Source organism: Myotis daubentonii, chromosome 18 (genome assembly GCF_963259705.1).
Source record: "Myotis daubentonii chromosome 18, mMyoDau2.1, whole genome shotgun sequence".
Taxonomy (NCBI): Eukaryota; Metazoa; Chordata; class Mammalia; order Chiroptera; family Vespertilionidae; genus Myotis; species Myotis daubentonii.
The window spans coordinates 31,017,495-31,033,400 of NC_081857.1; the positions used below are offsets into that span (position 1 = coordinate 31,017,495).

Below are 15,906 nucleotides of genomic sequence, written 5' to 3' on the forward strand. Positions count from 1 at the left end.
TTTTTCTAGCCTCCGAGGAGCACCCTGCAGTTTTGGGTTTGACCCTGTCAGGCTACCGTCCTGGGAACCGGAACAGCACCTGAGGTTTGCTTCCGGGCGTCTCTAAGGCTTCCCCTTCCCTCCATCACGCTTCTTCCCCTCCCCCTAGTCCCTTTTCCCTTGGCGTTCTCTCCCACAGAGGCCGACCCCCGAGTCGTGAGTCTGGGGGTCTGGTTGGTGAAAAAAAGCTGTAGCAGCTGAAAGTAGGGAGGTGTGGGAATTTAACTGAGGTATTTGGAGACCAAGGGCTTCTCCGAAATGATGTGTTTGTGGGAGGAGGTCGAGCGACGGTGGGAAGTTTTCCCCGTGAGGCGAGCGGGGGCGGGGTTTAGCGGGGTTTTGCCTGGCGGGGTAGAGGGGGCGGGGGGAGACGCGCCTCTAAAATGGGTAGCCCGGGGGTGGGGCGGTGTGCGGGCACAGGGAAAATGGAGGTGATGGGAACCGGCGTGGGGGTCGCACGGCGTCCTGGCGTCAGTTTTACTTCAGCCGTTTGATGAAGAGAGCAGCTACAATTGGACTGTAGGTTTTCGGTAGCCACGTTTTATTCCCCCTTAACTTTGGAGAAACCTCTTTGCCGCACGCCTGTGTGCTTCAGTATTATAGACCTTTAAAAAAGTAAATTACCACATGGAAGCAACGGAATGTCAGGGGAACAGATAGAGAGAAAGCAATGAATTACAGACCAACGCCTTCCCTCTGGGTGGAGATATTTGTTCAAACTAGGCAATATCATGCAAATGTTTAATTAGTTTTAAGGAGCACAGGTCTCAGAAATACAAGCATGCCTCCTTTTATTGCGCTTTGCTTGATGGCACTTCGCAGGTATTACGTTTTTTACGAACTGAAGGCAAAGACCCTCTACCAGCAAAAAGATTATCATTCCCTTTATTGCCACACTGGCTTTATTAAGGTGTTCTGGAAGCCCAGCCCGCGTGCCTGTGTCTTCCTCAGTAAATCGGTTCTCTTCAGTTTCCCAAAACATTATTTCCCGTAGTCCCCTGTTGCATAATACTAGGATATGCCCTCTCAAACCTTTAAGTCTTAACTCAGGCCTATAGTCTATATAGCATAAGATGAGAACTACAAAATCTCAGGATCATGTACTGGAGAATGGAGAGAGGGAACATAGAATCAACTTTAACTGTATTTGAATACTAAGGAGTGGGAATGAGTTTTATTTGGCGCCTGGAATTCTCTGTTGTGGTTATAATGACTTCAAAGGTAATTTCAGTGTTTTGTTCCAGGTAGAGGACAACAGCATGTCCTCCCTCCCTGGGTGCCTTGGTTTGGAGGCAGAAACAGCTGCAATGGAGTGTGAAGAGATTGCAGAGCTGCAACAAGCAGTGGTTGAAGAGCTGGGTATCTCCATGGAGGAGCTTCGGGAGTTCATCGATAAAGAACTGGAAAAGATGGACTGTATACAGCAACGCAGGAAGCAGCTAGCAGAGTTGGAGACGTGGGTAATACAGAAGGAGACTGAGGTGGCCCAAGTTGACCAGCTCTTTGATGATGCATCCAGGTAAGGACCGTATGGGAAGAAGGGGGATTGATTCATCATGACAGACATTACGTCAAGCACTTTATAGTTTACAAGGTGCAGATATGTAGAACCCTACTCTTCCTCAAAAGTTAGAATCCAGGACCCTCATAAGGACCCATATAGAGAATATTCATCTGTTAGAGCCTAATATATGATCATTAATAGGGGTGTCCAGGTCTTGAGTCCCTTCCCCTTTTGCACACCAGAGCAATTGCTTTGTTTCCTTAGTAGGATTGTCTAGAGAGTGAGGAACGTAAAGAGTTACTGTCTTATGTAGTCGTGGAGCATTAATAAGTTCCTAGAGCCCTGAATCTATTCCTAAACCCCCAGAATATTTGTTTCTGGTGCCCTAGTTGTCACTTAGAAAGCGTTTTCAAATAACAAGGTAAATAGTGAGGTATGGTTGAAAGAACTATACTTTGAGCTTATTTTGGATTTTTAAGAAACTAGTCTGGAAACCACTATTTAAATATTTTTCTATGGGAAAAGCATTCTAAATTCTGAACAGAGACACTTGGAATATAGCTGTTTATAAATTCAAGGCAGCTTGTATTTAAATATATATAAATTCTAGTGGCTCCTATACCTCCTGCTGGCTTTGACCTTTTCTACATGTGTTCCAATATTAGGGCAGTGACTAATTGTGAGTCTTTGGTGAAGGACTTTTACTCCAAACTGGGACTACAATACCGGGACAGTAGCTCTGAGGACGAAGCTTCCCAGCCTACAGAAATAATTGAGATTCCTGATGAAGATGATGATGTTCTCAGTATAGATTCGGGTAAGAGATGAAGCTATGAAGAGGAGAGTCTCGGGATCAAACTTGAGACAGTAGAAGATAAAAGAATAGAGAAATCATTGTTACTAACTCCATATTCTAAACTGTTAGACTTATCTGTTACAGAAAAAAATAGAACATTGTTAGTATCATAAATGTTCCTTTCGTGCTACTTCTGGTTGAATTAACCTCCTTTCCCCATTCTGTGTAATCTCTATTCTGAATGTCCTTGCTTTTCTTTGTAGGTTGCATTGGCATCTATGTATATATCTCAGAATGCATGTTTGGTTTTTGTCTATTTTTTTTTTAAGATACATCTTTTTTTTAATATAAATTTTTATTGATTTTTTACAGAGAGGAAGGGAGAGGGATAGAGAGTTAGAAACATCGATGAGAGAGAGAGACATCGATCAGCTGCCTCCTGCACATCCCCCAGTGGGGGATGTGCCCGCAACCAAGGTACATGCCCTTGACCGGAATCGAACCTGGGACCCTTCAGTCCGCAGGCCGACGCTCTATCCACTGAGCCAAACCAGTCAGGGCTGGTTTTTGTCTATTTTAAAAAAATTTTTTTGAAGGTGTGCCCTAGCCAGTTTGGCTCAGTGGATAGAGCATCGGCCTGCAGACTGAAGGGCCCCGGGTTTGATTCCGATCAAGGGCACATGCCCGGGTTGCGGGCTCGATCACCAGTGAGGGGCATGCAGGAGGCAGCTGATCAGTGATTCTTTCTTATCATTGATGTTTCTATCTTTCCCTCTCCCTTCCTCTCTGAAATCAATAAAAAGTATATATTTTTAAAAAATTTTTAAGGTCTAGTTTACATACTATAACATCCACTGTAAGTGTATAGTTTTAGTTTTAGTTAATTTATACAATAGTACAATCTTTACCACAGTCCAGTTTTAGAACACGTGCATCACCCCCAAAATTTCCCTCATGCCTATTTGCTCAATCTCCATGTCCCACCTCCTCTGCACCACTGATCTGCTTTCTTTCTGTAAAGTTTTGCCTTTTTTAGAAATTTCATATAAATAGAATCACAATATGTCTTTTGTGTCTGGCTTTAGTCACTTAATGTTTTTGAGGTTCCATGACTTGTTGCATGTATCAGTAATTTCCTTTTTAAAATATATATATTTATATTGATTTCAGAGAGAAGGGGAGAAAGAAACATCAATAATAAGAGAGAATCATTGATTGGCTGCCTCCTGCAGGCGCCAGCTGGGGATCGAGCCTGAATGTGTCCTGACTTGGAATCAAACTGTTATGCCCTGGTTCATAGGTCGATGCTCAACCACTGAGTCATGCTGGCCAGGCTCTTCCTTCTTTTTTTTTTTTTTTAATATATTTTTATTGATTTCAGAGAGGAAAGGAGAGGGAGAGAGAGATAGAAACATCAATGATGAGAGAGAATCATTGAACGGCTGCCTCATGTTCACCCCACACGGGGGATGGAGCCTGCAACCCAGGCACGTGCCCTGACCAGAAATTGAACCATCGTGACCTCCTGGTTCATAGGCCCATGCTCAACCACTGAGCCACGCCAGCCGGGCTCTTCTTTTTTTTTAAATATGTTTTTTATTGATTTGAGAGAGAGAGAGGAGGTAGCTGATCGATAATTCTCTGTCATCATTGATGTTTCTATCTCTCCCTTTCTCTTTCTGAAATCAATAAAAGAATACAAATAGCCTTAGCTGGTTTGGCCCCAGGTTCCATTCCGGCCAAGGACACATGCCCAGGTTGTGGGCTCGATCCCCAGTAGGGGGTGTGCATGAGGCAGCCGATCAATGATTCTCTCATCGATGTTTCTATCACACCCTCTCTCTTCCTCTCTGAAATCAAAATATTTTTTAAAAAAACAAAACAAAGTTAGGTTGTTTGTTTTTTTATTATTGACTTAGAATATATTTTAGGTATAATTCATTTATCAGATACCTTTTACAAACTTTCTGTCAAATATTTTCTTTTTTAAAAAATATCTTTCTTTTTTTAAATACGTTTTTATTGATTTCAGAGAGGGGAGAGGGAGAGACAAAAATGATGAGAGAGAATCATTAATCAGCTGCCTCCTGCATGCCCCACACTGGGGACTGAGCCTGCAACCCTGGCATGTGCCCTTGACTGGAATCGAACCCGGGACCCTTCAGTCCGCAGGCCAAACTGGTTAGGGCTCTTTATTTTCTTAATGGTGTCTTTTAAAGAGTAAAAATTCTTTAGTAGGGTTGAGGGTGGTTTGTTTATTTTGCTTATGGCTATCCAGTTCCACCACCATTTGTTGAAAAGACTACTCTTTTGGTACCCTTGTCAAAAATCAACTGGCCTTATATGTGAGCATCTATTTGGTCACATTGATCTAAATGACTATCTTTATACCAGCACCACACTGTCTTAATTTCTATATCTTTATAGTAAGTGGGATTGTTTGTTGCTAGGATATAAAAATGTAGTTGGTATTTTCATCACCCCAATAAGGAAACTTAATACTCATTAGTAGGTTTTCTTTTGGGGGTGATGAAAATGTTTTGGAATTAGTGAAGTGGGTTGTACAACCTTGTGAATATATTAAAATCCACTGAATTAAACACTTTTTTTGTTAATATGAGAGAGAGACATTGACTTTTCTTTCTACTTATTTATGCACTTGTTAGTTGCTTCTTGTATGTGCCCTGACTGGGGATCAAACCTGCAACCTTGCTGTATCAGGCCAGGGCTGAATTAAACTTCTTCTTCTTTTAATCCTCACTCAAGGATACTTTTCCATTGATTTTTTTTAAAATATGTTTTATTGATTTTTTACAGAGAGGAAGGGAGAGGGATAGAGAGTTAGAAACATCGATGAGAGAGAAACATCGATCAGCTGCCTCCTGCACACTCCCTACTGGGGATGTGCCTGCAACCAAGGTACATGCCCTTGACTGGAATCAAACCTGGGACCCTTGAGTCCGCAGGCCAACGTTCTGTCCCAGTGATGGCGAACCTATGACATGCGTGTCAGGTGACATGCGAACTCATTTTTTTGGTTGATTTTTCTTTGTTAAATGGCATTTAAATATATAAAATAAATATCAAAAATATAAGTCTTAGTTTTACTATGGTTGCAAATATCAAAAAATTTCTATATGTGACACGGCACCAGAGTTAAGTTAGGGTTTTTCAAAATGCTGACAACGCTGAGCTCGAAAGGTTCGCCATCACTGCTCTATCCACTGAGCCAAACCAGTTTGGGCTCCATTGATTTTTAGACAGAGTGGAAGGGAGGGGGAGAGACAGGGAGAGAGAAACATCGATGTAAGAGAGACACATCAATTGGTTGTGTCTCACATGCTTGGGGTGCTAAGGATTGGGGATCAAACCTGCAACCAGGGTACGTGCCCTTGACTGGAATTGAACCCATGACCCTTCAGTCTGTGGGCCGAATGTTCTATCCACTGAGCCAAACCACCTAGGGCTGAATTAAACATTTTTAAAATTTTTATAGTATGTGAATTATGCCTGAATTTATAAAAATTAATTTAAGCCGGTTTGGCGCAGTGGATTGAGCGTTGGCCTGTGGACTGAAAGGTTCCAGGTTTGATTCCGGTCAAGGGCATGTACCTTAGTTGCGGGCACATCCCCAGTAGGAGGTGTGCAGGAGGCAGCTGATCGATGTTTCTCATTGATGTTTCTAACTCCCTATCTCTCTCCCTTCCTCTCTGTAAAAAATCAATAAAATATATTTTTAAAAAATTAATTTAAAAATTATTTCCTCAGATGCACTAGCTGCATTTCATTTGGTTAGTAGCCACATGTTAATAGATTGGACAGTGCAAATATAGAATAGTTCTATCATAGCAGAAAGTTCGGTTGTACAGCACTATTCAAAAATAAATACTTTTGCTTAATGCTTTTATCGCATCTCATTTTTCAGTCATTCAAATAATCCATAAGTAAATTAATGTTATAAAAACCCAAATTAATATAGATTACCACTTGTCACGGTACTTTACCTCAGGTAAGCACTATCATCTATTTACTCTGTTATCTCTCTGGACCCTTTTGATACTTTTACATATTTGTAGCTCTATATCTACTTTGCAGTTGTTACTGACGATACTTCTATGATAATGCTTTTAAGTAGCTTAGTTCTTGGTTTCTTGAAAATTCTTGTGTGTAAGTATCCTACACTCACTAGCATTTTTCTCATCCATAGGTGATGCTGGAAGCAGAACCCCAAAAGACCAGAAGGTAAGTTAGAATGGGTAGGGGAAGGGTAAAAGATAACATGAAAATGGGAGAAACTTTTAGCCTGACTATTCTGTTAGTTCAGCCATCGACATAGAATCAGTCACCCTGTAATCAGCCCCAGTTGTTGCAGCGGTGGCCGAATATAGACATAAAAAAGCAAAAGAGATTACTTAGAGAGCGTGCACTGATTGCATATGAATGTAGAATTTGGCAGCGCTCAGCTAGGTGAGATTAATCAAGGAAAGCTTCCTCAAGCTGATTTCTGAACCAGATTTGTAAGAAAGCAGTTTTGCCTGATAAAGTAACCATAAGTTTCCAAATACAGCTAATTCTATTTTTGTTTCTTTTGAAAGACAAGTTACTTCTTATTTTAAAATTATTTCTAACCGATGCTGCTGTTTCAAAACTTATTTCCCTCATCCCCTTCCTTACAGCTCCGTGAAGCAATGGCTGCCTTAAGAAAGTCGGCTCAAGATGTCCAGAAGTTCATGGATGCTGTCAACAAGAAGAGCAGTTCCCAGGATCCACATAAAGGTTAGGGTCAGGAAGTACTGCAGTATCAGTGGGGGTGAATTCCTATAGAGATTTCATGGATAACTGGCTTTTTTTAGCTTCTCAGAATCCTTCTCCACCTCTTTTGGGTTCTTTTAACACCTCAGGCTATACAAGTCAATATAAGATTATTTGTGATTTTGTTTTTCCTTGCTGTCTGCTTAAGTATTTTATTTTGCCTGCCGTTTTGCCAGTGTGTAATGGCTTTATCTGAATAATTTTTTAACTCATCCTCATGGTACGGTACTTCTTCCAGATAGAGATCAGAGAGAAGCAGTCTGAGAGAAGTTTTGCTTGTAGAATGGGTTTGTTACAGGAAAATGTTTTATAAATGCTTCTTCTCATTTAATGAGTGGTGGTTAATGTTATTAATGAGTTGTAAACAGTTGGTTAAAGTGACATGTTCTTGAATTACATGTGACTTTCAGTTAGAGTTTTTACTGTTAGCATTACAGTTGTCAGCTATGTTTTATGTTTCCACCCTTGACCAAGAGAGCAGCAAAAATGGCTAAGGATCAAAGACTATCCCATTTTCCCTAATTACCCTACTACCCCCTTTACTTTTTCATTCTCTCCCCAGTCTGTGCCATATTTCTTTAGAACAGTGGTTCTCAACCTTCCTAATGCTGTGACCCTTTAATACAGTTTCTCATGTTGTGGTGACCCCCAACCATAAAATTATTTTCGTTGCTACTTCATTACTGTAATTTTGCTACTGTTATGAATCGTAATGTAAATATCTGATATGCAGGATGTATTTTCATTGTTACAAATTGAACATAATTAAAGCATAGTGATTAATCACAAAAACAATATGTAATTATATATGTTTTCTGATGGTCTTAGGCGACCCCCCAAAGGGGTCGCGACCCACAGGTTGAGAACCGCTGCTTTAGAACAACTTTGTTTTCTTCCATAGGAGCCTTGAGTCAAATGTCTGGAGAACTGAGCAAAGATGGTGACCTGATAGTCAGCATGCGCATTCTGGGCAAGAAGAGAACTAAGACATGGCACAAAGGCACCCTTATTGCCATCCAGACAGTTGGTATGTTCAAGCTAGAGGGAGAACTAAGGAACAACCTGCAGGTTTCCATTGCTGATTGTTTCTCTTCCCCTCAGCCTTGCCTTTTGTCTCGCACAGCAGCCAGGATTTACACAGAAACTGGTGGGGTTTTTTTAACTTTTGTTTATCTTTCCCTTTTACTCAGGGCCAGGAAAGAAGTACAAGGTGAAATTCGACAACAAAGGAAAGAGTCTACTGTCGGGGAACCATATTGCCTATGATTACCATCCTCCTGCTGACAAACTGTATGTGGGCAGTCGAGTGGTGGCCAAATACAAAGATGGGAATCAGGTCTGGCTCTATGCTGGCATTGTAGCCGAGACACCAAACGTCAAAAACAAGCTCAGGTACCTAGACGGGGGATTGTAAAGGGAGCAGAGGCCGGGAGCACAGCACCTGTCCTGTTCAAGTCATAATCCACATCTCACAATTAGCCTTTGTGCTCTTAGTCCCCAGTGGCCAAAAAGTCCTTCTTTTTCTTTGCCACGGGAGTCATGTGGGTGATTTCTTTCTCCTTTTTTTTTCTTTTTGTTTTTTTTCCTTGAGAAAACTTGTAAGAGAGTAATCAGGATTGATTAATGGTTAGTAGGGGAATAGGGAATCATGTAGGAGGAAGAAATAAAGTAGAGACTAAATGGTTTTCCGAATAGGAATCTGATAGTAGAACTAGAATAAATCGCTTTTGGGAAAGTGGGGATATATTGGTTAGATGAAGAAAATTCTTAACTCTTGGGGTGGGAAGAAAGAATAACAGGAAGAAAGTAGTAGACTGGAACATCTTCCCTGAGGTGGGAGCTAGGATAAGATAATGCCTGTAGGTCATGTTAAATATAATTCCCTCATCTTTCCACTATCACTCTTTCCTTACAGATTTCTCATTTTCTTTGATGATGGCTACGCTTCCTATGTCACACAATCAGAATTGTATCCCATTTGTCGGCCACGTGAGTGTCCCTCCTTTCTTCCTTAGTTCTATTCATCTTCCTCTACCTTGTATTTCTTTTAAGGACAACCAGTTGAGAAGTCCTAGTGTTTTTGTTGCTTCTATTTCAAAAAGAACATAAGTTTGATTAAAGTCCTTTGGGAGATAAAGTTTATTTTTTGTGTTTGGTTTTTTTTTTAATATATTTTTATTGATTTCAGAGAGGAAGGGAGGGGGGAGAGAGAGAGAGAAACATCCGCGATGGAGAGAAAATCATGGATCGGCTGCCTCCTGCAAATCCCCCACTGGGGATCGTGCCCACAACCCGGGCATATGCCCTTGACCGGAATCAAACCTGGGACCTTTCAGTTCGCAGGCCAACGCTCTATCCACTGAGCCAAACCGGCTAGGGCAGGAGATAAAGTTTTATTTGTTCATCTCCAGTGATGGGTCTTTGTAACCAAAGAGGGGAGACTCTGGAAGATCACGACTGACTTGGATGGACAATCATGTTGTAGATGTGTTTTGATTTCATTTCTAGATAATTTAGGTTTGAGAAGATGTTAGTCTCACTTCTTTCCTCGTCTCATACTTCAGCTACTGTGTGCAAATCTGTAGGCTGCTCAGTGCTTTCTATAGAAGTTGTGTGAGATGGGGGCTTCATGGTGTCCTCTGTACTTGTGACTCGGGTTTGGGTACAAACTCTCACAGAAGAGTCAACTAACACTGCTGTGTTTCCACATAACAAGGCAGTAAATGCACTCAGGACCCCTTAAAAGCCTGATAGAGAATAAGAAGGAAGGATACATTTTTTTAAATCAATTTCATAATGCCACCTGATTGTTTTTAGTTTACTTCTAGACATACCAAGTTAGCAAGAATTTTCACTTGAATTTTCGTAAGCAGAAACATCCACTTTATAAAAAAACGAATGACTTGCCTGTATTTATATATTGCTTATTTAGTATTCACTTGATTTATATGAGCATTTACCCATTAGGTTCAGTACTTCTAAGTGATCTTAGCTTTGTTTCCCTTAAGGTTATGTTTTCATTTATTTTTCTATCCTCCCAACTTAAAAAATACCAAACATCTCCTTGCCAATCATTTTTTCTTACCAAGACATGCCCTACATGCCCTCTCTCAGTCCCACTTCTTCCTTGGGACAGTGAAAAAGACTTGGGAGGACATAGAAGACATCTCTTGCCGAGACTTCATTGAGGAGTACATCACGGCGTACCCCAACCGGCCCATGGTGCTGCTCAAGAGCGGCCAGCTCATCAAGACCGAGTGGGAGGGCACGTGGTGGAAGTCCCGCGTCGAGGAGGTGGATGGCAGCCTCGTCCGCATCCTCTTTCTGGTACGTCCTTCCCTCGTTTTTGAGGCAGGAGTCAGGGTGGGTTTGGGAGCATAAAAGGCAATAATGAGGATGACTTTGTAAAACTTCATGGTTTTCCTTTCTTATTCTCCTATCTGTCCTCACTATTTTGATCAAAATTTACTTTGTCCTTCTTTTTGTTCCTCTGTGAATGGTTGAAAATAAATTCCCTGAATTTAATTATGACACTAATCTGTATGGTTGGTTTTTGGTTTTATTTTTTTGGTTTTGTTTTTTTGTTTTTATTTGTTTCTTCTTCTCTAGGAACAGTCACAATGCATGTAGGTACAGAGCAAGCAGCCAGTTTCATTTGTCCATGGTTAGGGTTTGGTAGCATGATGGGACAGAGAAGGAAGGATCAAGGAATTGGAATTAGAAGTCTTGTTGACCTTTCAAGGTCCATGATCTTTCAAGGCCCAACTTAACTCTTAGGTCTTCTATACCCATTCTTTTCTCCCCTCTCATGCCTTCCTTAGAATTATATTTCTCCTCTGAGCTATCCCAGCATTTTGTTCCTCAGGCCTTATGATCCTGATAGTGATTCTCATACTTAGTAAAAACATCTGTTCCTCCTGAAATGTCTTATAAACAAGGAACATGTTTTTCTTCCTTATGTTTCTAATGCCTTATCGTGGAGCCCAGCACCTAAGTTTATTGACCAGATAAGGAATTTGGGGCTCATCAGGGAGATTTCCCCAAGGAGACACATGATATATATTCTCCACAAATGGCAGGGTAGATCTAGCCTTTAACCCATTCTCTCCCTCCCTGCCTCCCGATCCCTCAGGATGACAAAAGATGTGAATGGATCTATCGAGGCTCTACACGGCTGGAGCCCATGTTCAGCATGAAGACATCCTCGGCCTCTACATTGGAAAAGAAGCAAGGGGGACAGTTCAGGACACGTCCAAATATGGGTATATCCAGAAAGATATCCCGGGAGAGGGTGGAATGGGACACACCAGCCAAGGTGATTATAGACCGTGGCTATCCTTTGTTTACCAGGATGACACTACTGACTCATTGGAAACAGGACGTGTGCCCTGAGTTATTTGCAGTAGTGGTGATGGATTTGTGGTGTCGCCTCCACATGCTGTGGCTCTGATTCGTTCTAAACAACCACATAAAAGTCTGAAACAACTGGCTTAGGTTAGGGGTATTAGTGACCTCTTACATGAGGATAACTGCTTTTTGTTATCTAGGTTCAACTTTCTTAAAGCCTAAAATATTTTTGCTTTTATATGTTCCTGGCATGCTTTGGTTGATTTTTCCTGACTACATTAGTTGACCAATGAATGCATTTTTGAAAGTTTTCACCAAAATATAACAGTTACTAACATAAATCGTCTTAGGCAGGTTATTAAGTCAAAGCCAGTTTATGCCAGTATTCCCACTCATTGGTATAAATATTGGGAACTGACAGTCTTAGCACTTACTCAGAATGTTTCCATTTATGCTTTTTTATATTAATATAAATTGAGGGTCAGGTGTGTGCACAAGTACAAGTGACAGCTGTCATCTTCTCAATGGTAACTTTCATTTTTCCTGTAGGTGCTGTGAGGAGCAAAGGCCCTGTGGTCCAGTACACCCAGGATCTAACCAGCACTGGAACCCAGTTTAAGCCAACGGAGCTGCCTCAGCCTACAGCCCCACCTGCCCCATCTGCTACTACACCCGTCCCACCTGCTACCCCCATCCCACCTGCTACTCCCGTCCCACCTGTTACACTCACTCTGCCTGCCCCACCTGCTCCACCTCTGTCCCCCCCGGCAGGTGACACTGAGTGAGTGCTATTCCTTTTTTTTTTCTTGCTAGTTTCATATTTCATATTTTCTGTATCTTTCATCATATCATCTCTTCTCTAATCTCCTAGAAGCTTGGAAAGCCAGCTTGCCCAGTCACGGAAGCAGGTAGCCAAAAAGAGCACCTCTTTCCGGCTAGGATCTGTGGGCTCTGGTCATTCCTCCCCTACGTCTCCTTCACTCAGTGAGAATGCCCCTGGTGGGAAACCTGGAATCAGCCAGACATACAGGTGAGAAAATCTCAGGCCCTTGGTGGGGGCAAGGAGGTACAGTGTGGACTGAGTAGTCACAGGAAGGGAGGTTCCTTGGCTCCAAGGGGTTATGATGGTGAGGAGTTTGGATTTGAAAAGAAAGTTTTTAGCCGAAACCGGTTTGGCTCAGTGGACAGAGCGTCGGCCTGCGGACTGAAGGGTCCCGGGTTCGATTCCGGTCAAGGGCATGTACCTGGGTTGCGGACACATCCCCAGTAGGAGATGTGCAGGAGGCGGCTGATCGATGTTTCTCTCTCATCGATGTTTCTCACTCTCTATCTCTCTCCCTTCCTCTCTGTAAAAAATCAATAAAATATATTAAAAAAAAAAAAAAAGAAAGTTTTTAACCTTGGAAATTTCCAGGAAACAAAATATAAAAAGAACTGAATTAGACACTGGGTGCCTAGAAATACAGAATCACCAGAAAGTCATTTGTTAAAACTTCTCATTAAATGTGATGGCATCATTGGTTCATAAAAAGGGCACGGTACAGCCACTTTCCTTGCATTGTGAGAGTTAATAAGGACATTTATAGGACACATGGCAGGAAAGAAAGCATTGGTAGAAGACTGGACTCTACTTCCATAATTCACAGGCAAAAAAAACTTTTAAGAAAGGGTATATACACTGTTGAAATAGAGATATTCTCAGTCAGTGAAGAGTAACCAGGATGTTTCCTTGTCCAGGTTTTTTGGGAAGGCAAGGGAAAAATCTGACTTTCTTGTGCCATCTAGCTTCAGGGATAATTACTCAACAGAGAGATCCTGTTGCATTCTTACCGGATCTGTTGCATCTCATTTGCAGATCACCTTTAGGCTCAACAGCTTCTGCGCCAGCACCCTCAGCACCACCAGCATCCCCAGCGTCCACAGTCCTTCCAGCCCTCCCAGCATCCACAGTCCTTCCAGCGCTCCCAGCATCAGCAGTCCTTCCAGTCCTCCCAGCATCAGCAGTCCTCCCAGCATCCACAGTCCTTCCAGTCCTCCCAGTAACCACAGTCCTCCCAGTCTCCACAGTCCTCCCAGCATCCACAGCCCTCCCAGCCTTCCATGGCATGCTGGAGCGGGCCCCGGCAGAGCCCTCCTACCGCGCCCCCATGGAGAAGCTTTTCTATTTACCTCATGTCTGCAGCTACACTTGTCTGTCTCGAGTCAGACCTATAAGAAGTGAGCAGTACCGAGGCAAGAACCCTCTGCTAGTCCCACTGCTGTATGACTTCCGGAGGATGACAGCCCGGCGCCGAGTTAACCGCAAGATGGGCTTTCATGTTATCTATAAGACACCCTGTGGCCTCTGCCTTCGGACAATGCAGGAGATCGAACGCTACCTTTTTGAGACTGGCTGTAACTTCCTCTTCCTGGAGATGTTCTGTTTGGATCCATATGTTCTTGTGGACCGGAAGTTTCAGCCCTATAAGCCTTTCTACTATATTTTGGACATCACCTATGGGAAAGAAGATGTTCCCCTATCCTGTGTCAATGAGATTGACACAACTCCTCCACCGCAGGTGGCCTACAGCAAGGAACGAATCCCGGGCAAGGGTGTTTTCATTAACACAGGCCCTGAATTTCTGGTTGGCTGTGAATGCACGGACGGGTGCCGGGACAAGTGAGTTGGTGGGGTGTTGCTGACCCCGCTATGGTTGCCTTTCTTCCCACCTTTCTCTGCCTTATGTCTGCACTCCTTTCCCCGTCTCCCTTTACCTTCGCCCTCAGCTGGAGCTCCTGCCTCAAGGTCTCCATGGAGCTATGTAACAGAGATGCTGGGGTTGACTTGGCCCCACTGCATGACCCTGGGTACATGTGTCTTGTGTTTGTTTCTTTCTCTGATTCTCCTTTTCCCTTACTTTTCTCCAGTTGCCACTTCGTTTCATTCTCTTTTTATCTTATTCTCACAGTCATCTTCTTACTTGGTCTTTTCTTTTCTCATTTACATATATGAAGGAAGAAAATGAAATTTCACTATTCTATCGCCAGCCATTTATTAGTACTTCTTGGTTTTAAAGGAAGTCTCACAGCTCTACCTATCTTACCCTTCTATCTTATGTAGGTCCAAGTGTGCCTGCCATCAGCTAACTATCCAGGCTACAGCCTGCACCCCAGGCGGCCAAATCAACCCTAACTCTGGCTACCAGAACAAGAGACTAGAAGAGTGTTTGCCCACAGGGTAAGTATCAGGGGAAAGTGAGGAGCATGCTCTTGATTTTCTATTCTTGTAGAATCCATCAGAATTCTAAAAATTGAACCAAAAATGGAATAACTGCAACAGGCATTTATTTTATCAGTTGAATCTCATTTACTAAAATTCCAGCACATATTACTTCCTTGGACTTCCCTTGAAATGAAAACATAGAATGATTGAACAGTGTCTAGGAATTTTCTGTTGCAATCCAAGGTGATCTTAATTTTATAGCTGTATGAATGTCCTAGCAGATTACGGCTTGCTCTGGCAAATGAAATGTATTCAGAGAGGAAAAGAAGGCAGAGACCTGATTACTTAGGACTTTGTAAATCAATAAAAATGATGGTCAAATTCATGGTGCAATAGGAAGCTGCTGGAGATTTTTAAGGAGTCAAATGATCTGACTTGCCTTTCGAAGATTACTCTGGCTTCTGTCTAGAAAATAGGTTTTAGGGCAGCAAAAGAAAAATTTGGAAGCCCAGTTAGAAAATATAAGAGAGAGGTGGTTGCTGGTACTCACATGGAAGTGTAGTAGAGGTGAAAGAGGATAGATTTGGGGTACATTTGGAGGTAGAGCTACAGAACTTGGTAGATAGACTATGGAGTGGGGTAGGGAAGGGGCAGAATCAAGGACAGTTCCTAGATCTTCTACTTTAGCAACTAAATTGGGGCTTTTTTACTGAGATGGAAGACCAGAGGAGTTACAGGTCTGAGTGAAATTCAGCTTTTCCAGCCATATGACGCTTCCATTAATGTTGATAATTGCTAGATCTAATTAACTTCAATAGTTTATTTTTAAAATAGTTGTTAAATTCCTTAAGCTAGGTATAGAATATGAGCTTCCTGACTGAGGTTATGATGTTTTCTGCTGTGTCGCTAGTGTCTAGCACAGCTCTTGGTGTTTAATAAATTTTCACTGAATTAACAGTGGTTCTCAACCTTCCTAATCCCGTGACCCTTTAATACAGTTCCTCATGTTGTGGTGACCCCTAATTTCATTGTTACAAATTGAACATAATTAAAGCATAGTGATTAATCACAAAAACAATATGTAATTATATATGTGTTTTTCCCGTGGTCTTAGGCGACCCCTGTGAAAGGGTCGTTCGACCCCCCAAAGGGGTCGCGACCCACAGGTTGAGAACCGCTGGAATAGAAGAATGAAAAGATCTAGTG

At 42.2% G+C, this 15,906-nt stretch overlaps 1 protein-coding gene across 11 annotated transcripts in view; it reads left to right on the forward strand.

Moving 5' to 3' along the window:
• SETDB1 (SET domain bifurcated histone lysine methyltransferase 1) overlaps positions 1 to 15,906 on the forward strand; it is a 22,245-nt gene continuing 6,339 nt past the window's right edge. For 2 of the 11 annotated variants that reach the window (XM_059673873.1, XM_059673883.1), the window contains exons 1-14: positions 108 to 269; positions 1,288 to 1,558; positions 2,209 to 2,360; positions 6,547 to 6,581; positions 7,016 to 7,115; positions 8,053 to 8,178; positions 8,342 to 8,543; positions 9,067 to 9,140; positions 10,288 to 10,478; positions 11,284 to 11,413; positions 12,048 to 12,279; positions 12,370 to 12,528; positions 13,354 to 14,157; positions 14,599 to 14,715. In XM_059673873.1, coding sequence (XP_059529856.1) covers positions 1,299 to 1,558; positions 2,209 to 2,360; positions 6,547 to 6,581; positions 7,016 to 7,115; positions 8,053 to 8,178; positions 8,342 to 8,543; positions 9,067 to 9,140; positions 10,288 to 10,478; positions 11,284 to 11,413; positions 12,048 to 12,279; positions 12,370 to 12,528; positions 13,354 to 14,157; positions 14,599 to 14,715 — 2,582 coding nt within the window. In that variant the 5' untranslated portion in view covers positions 108 to 269; positions 1,288 to 1,298. The other 9 variants (XM_059673878.1, XM_059673875.1, XM_059673877.1 and 6 more) reach the window with 9 other exon arrangements.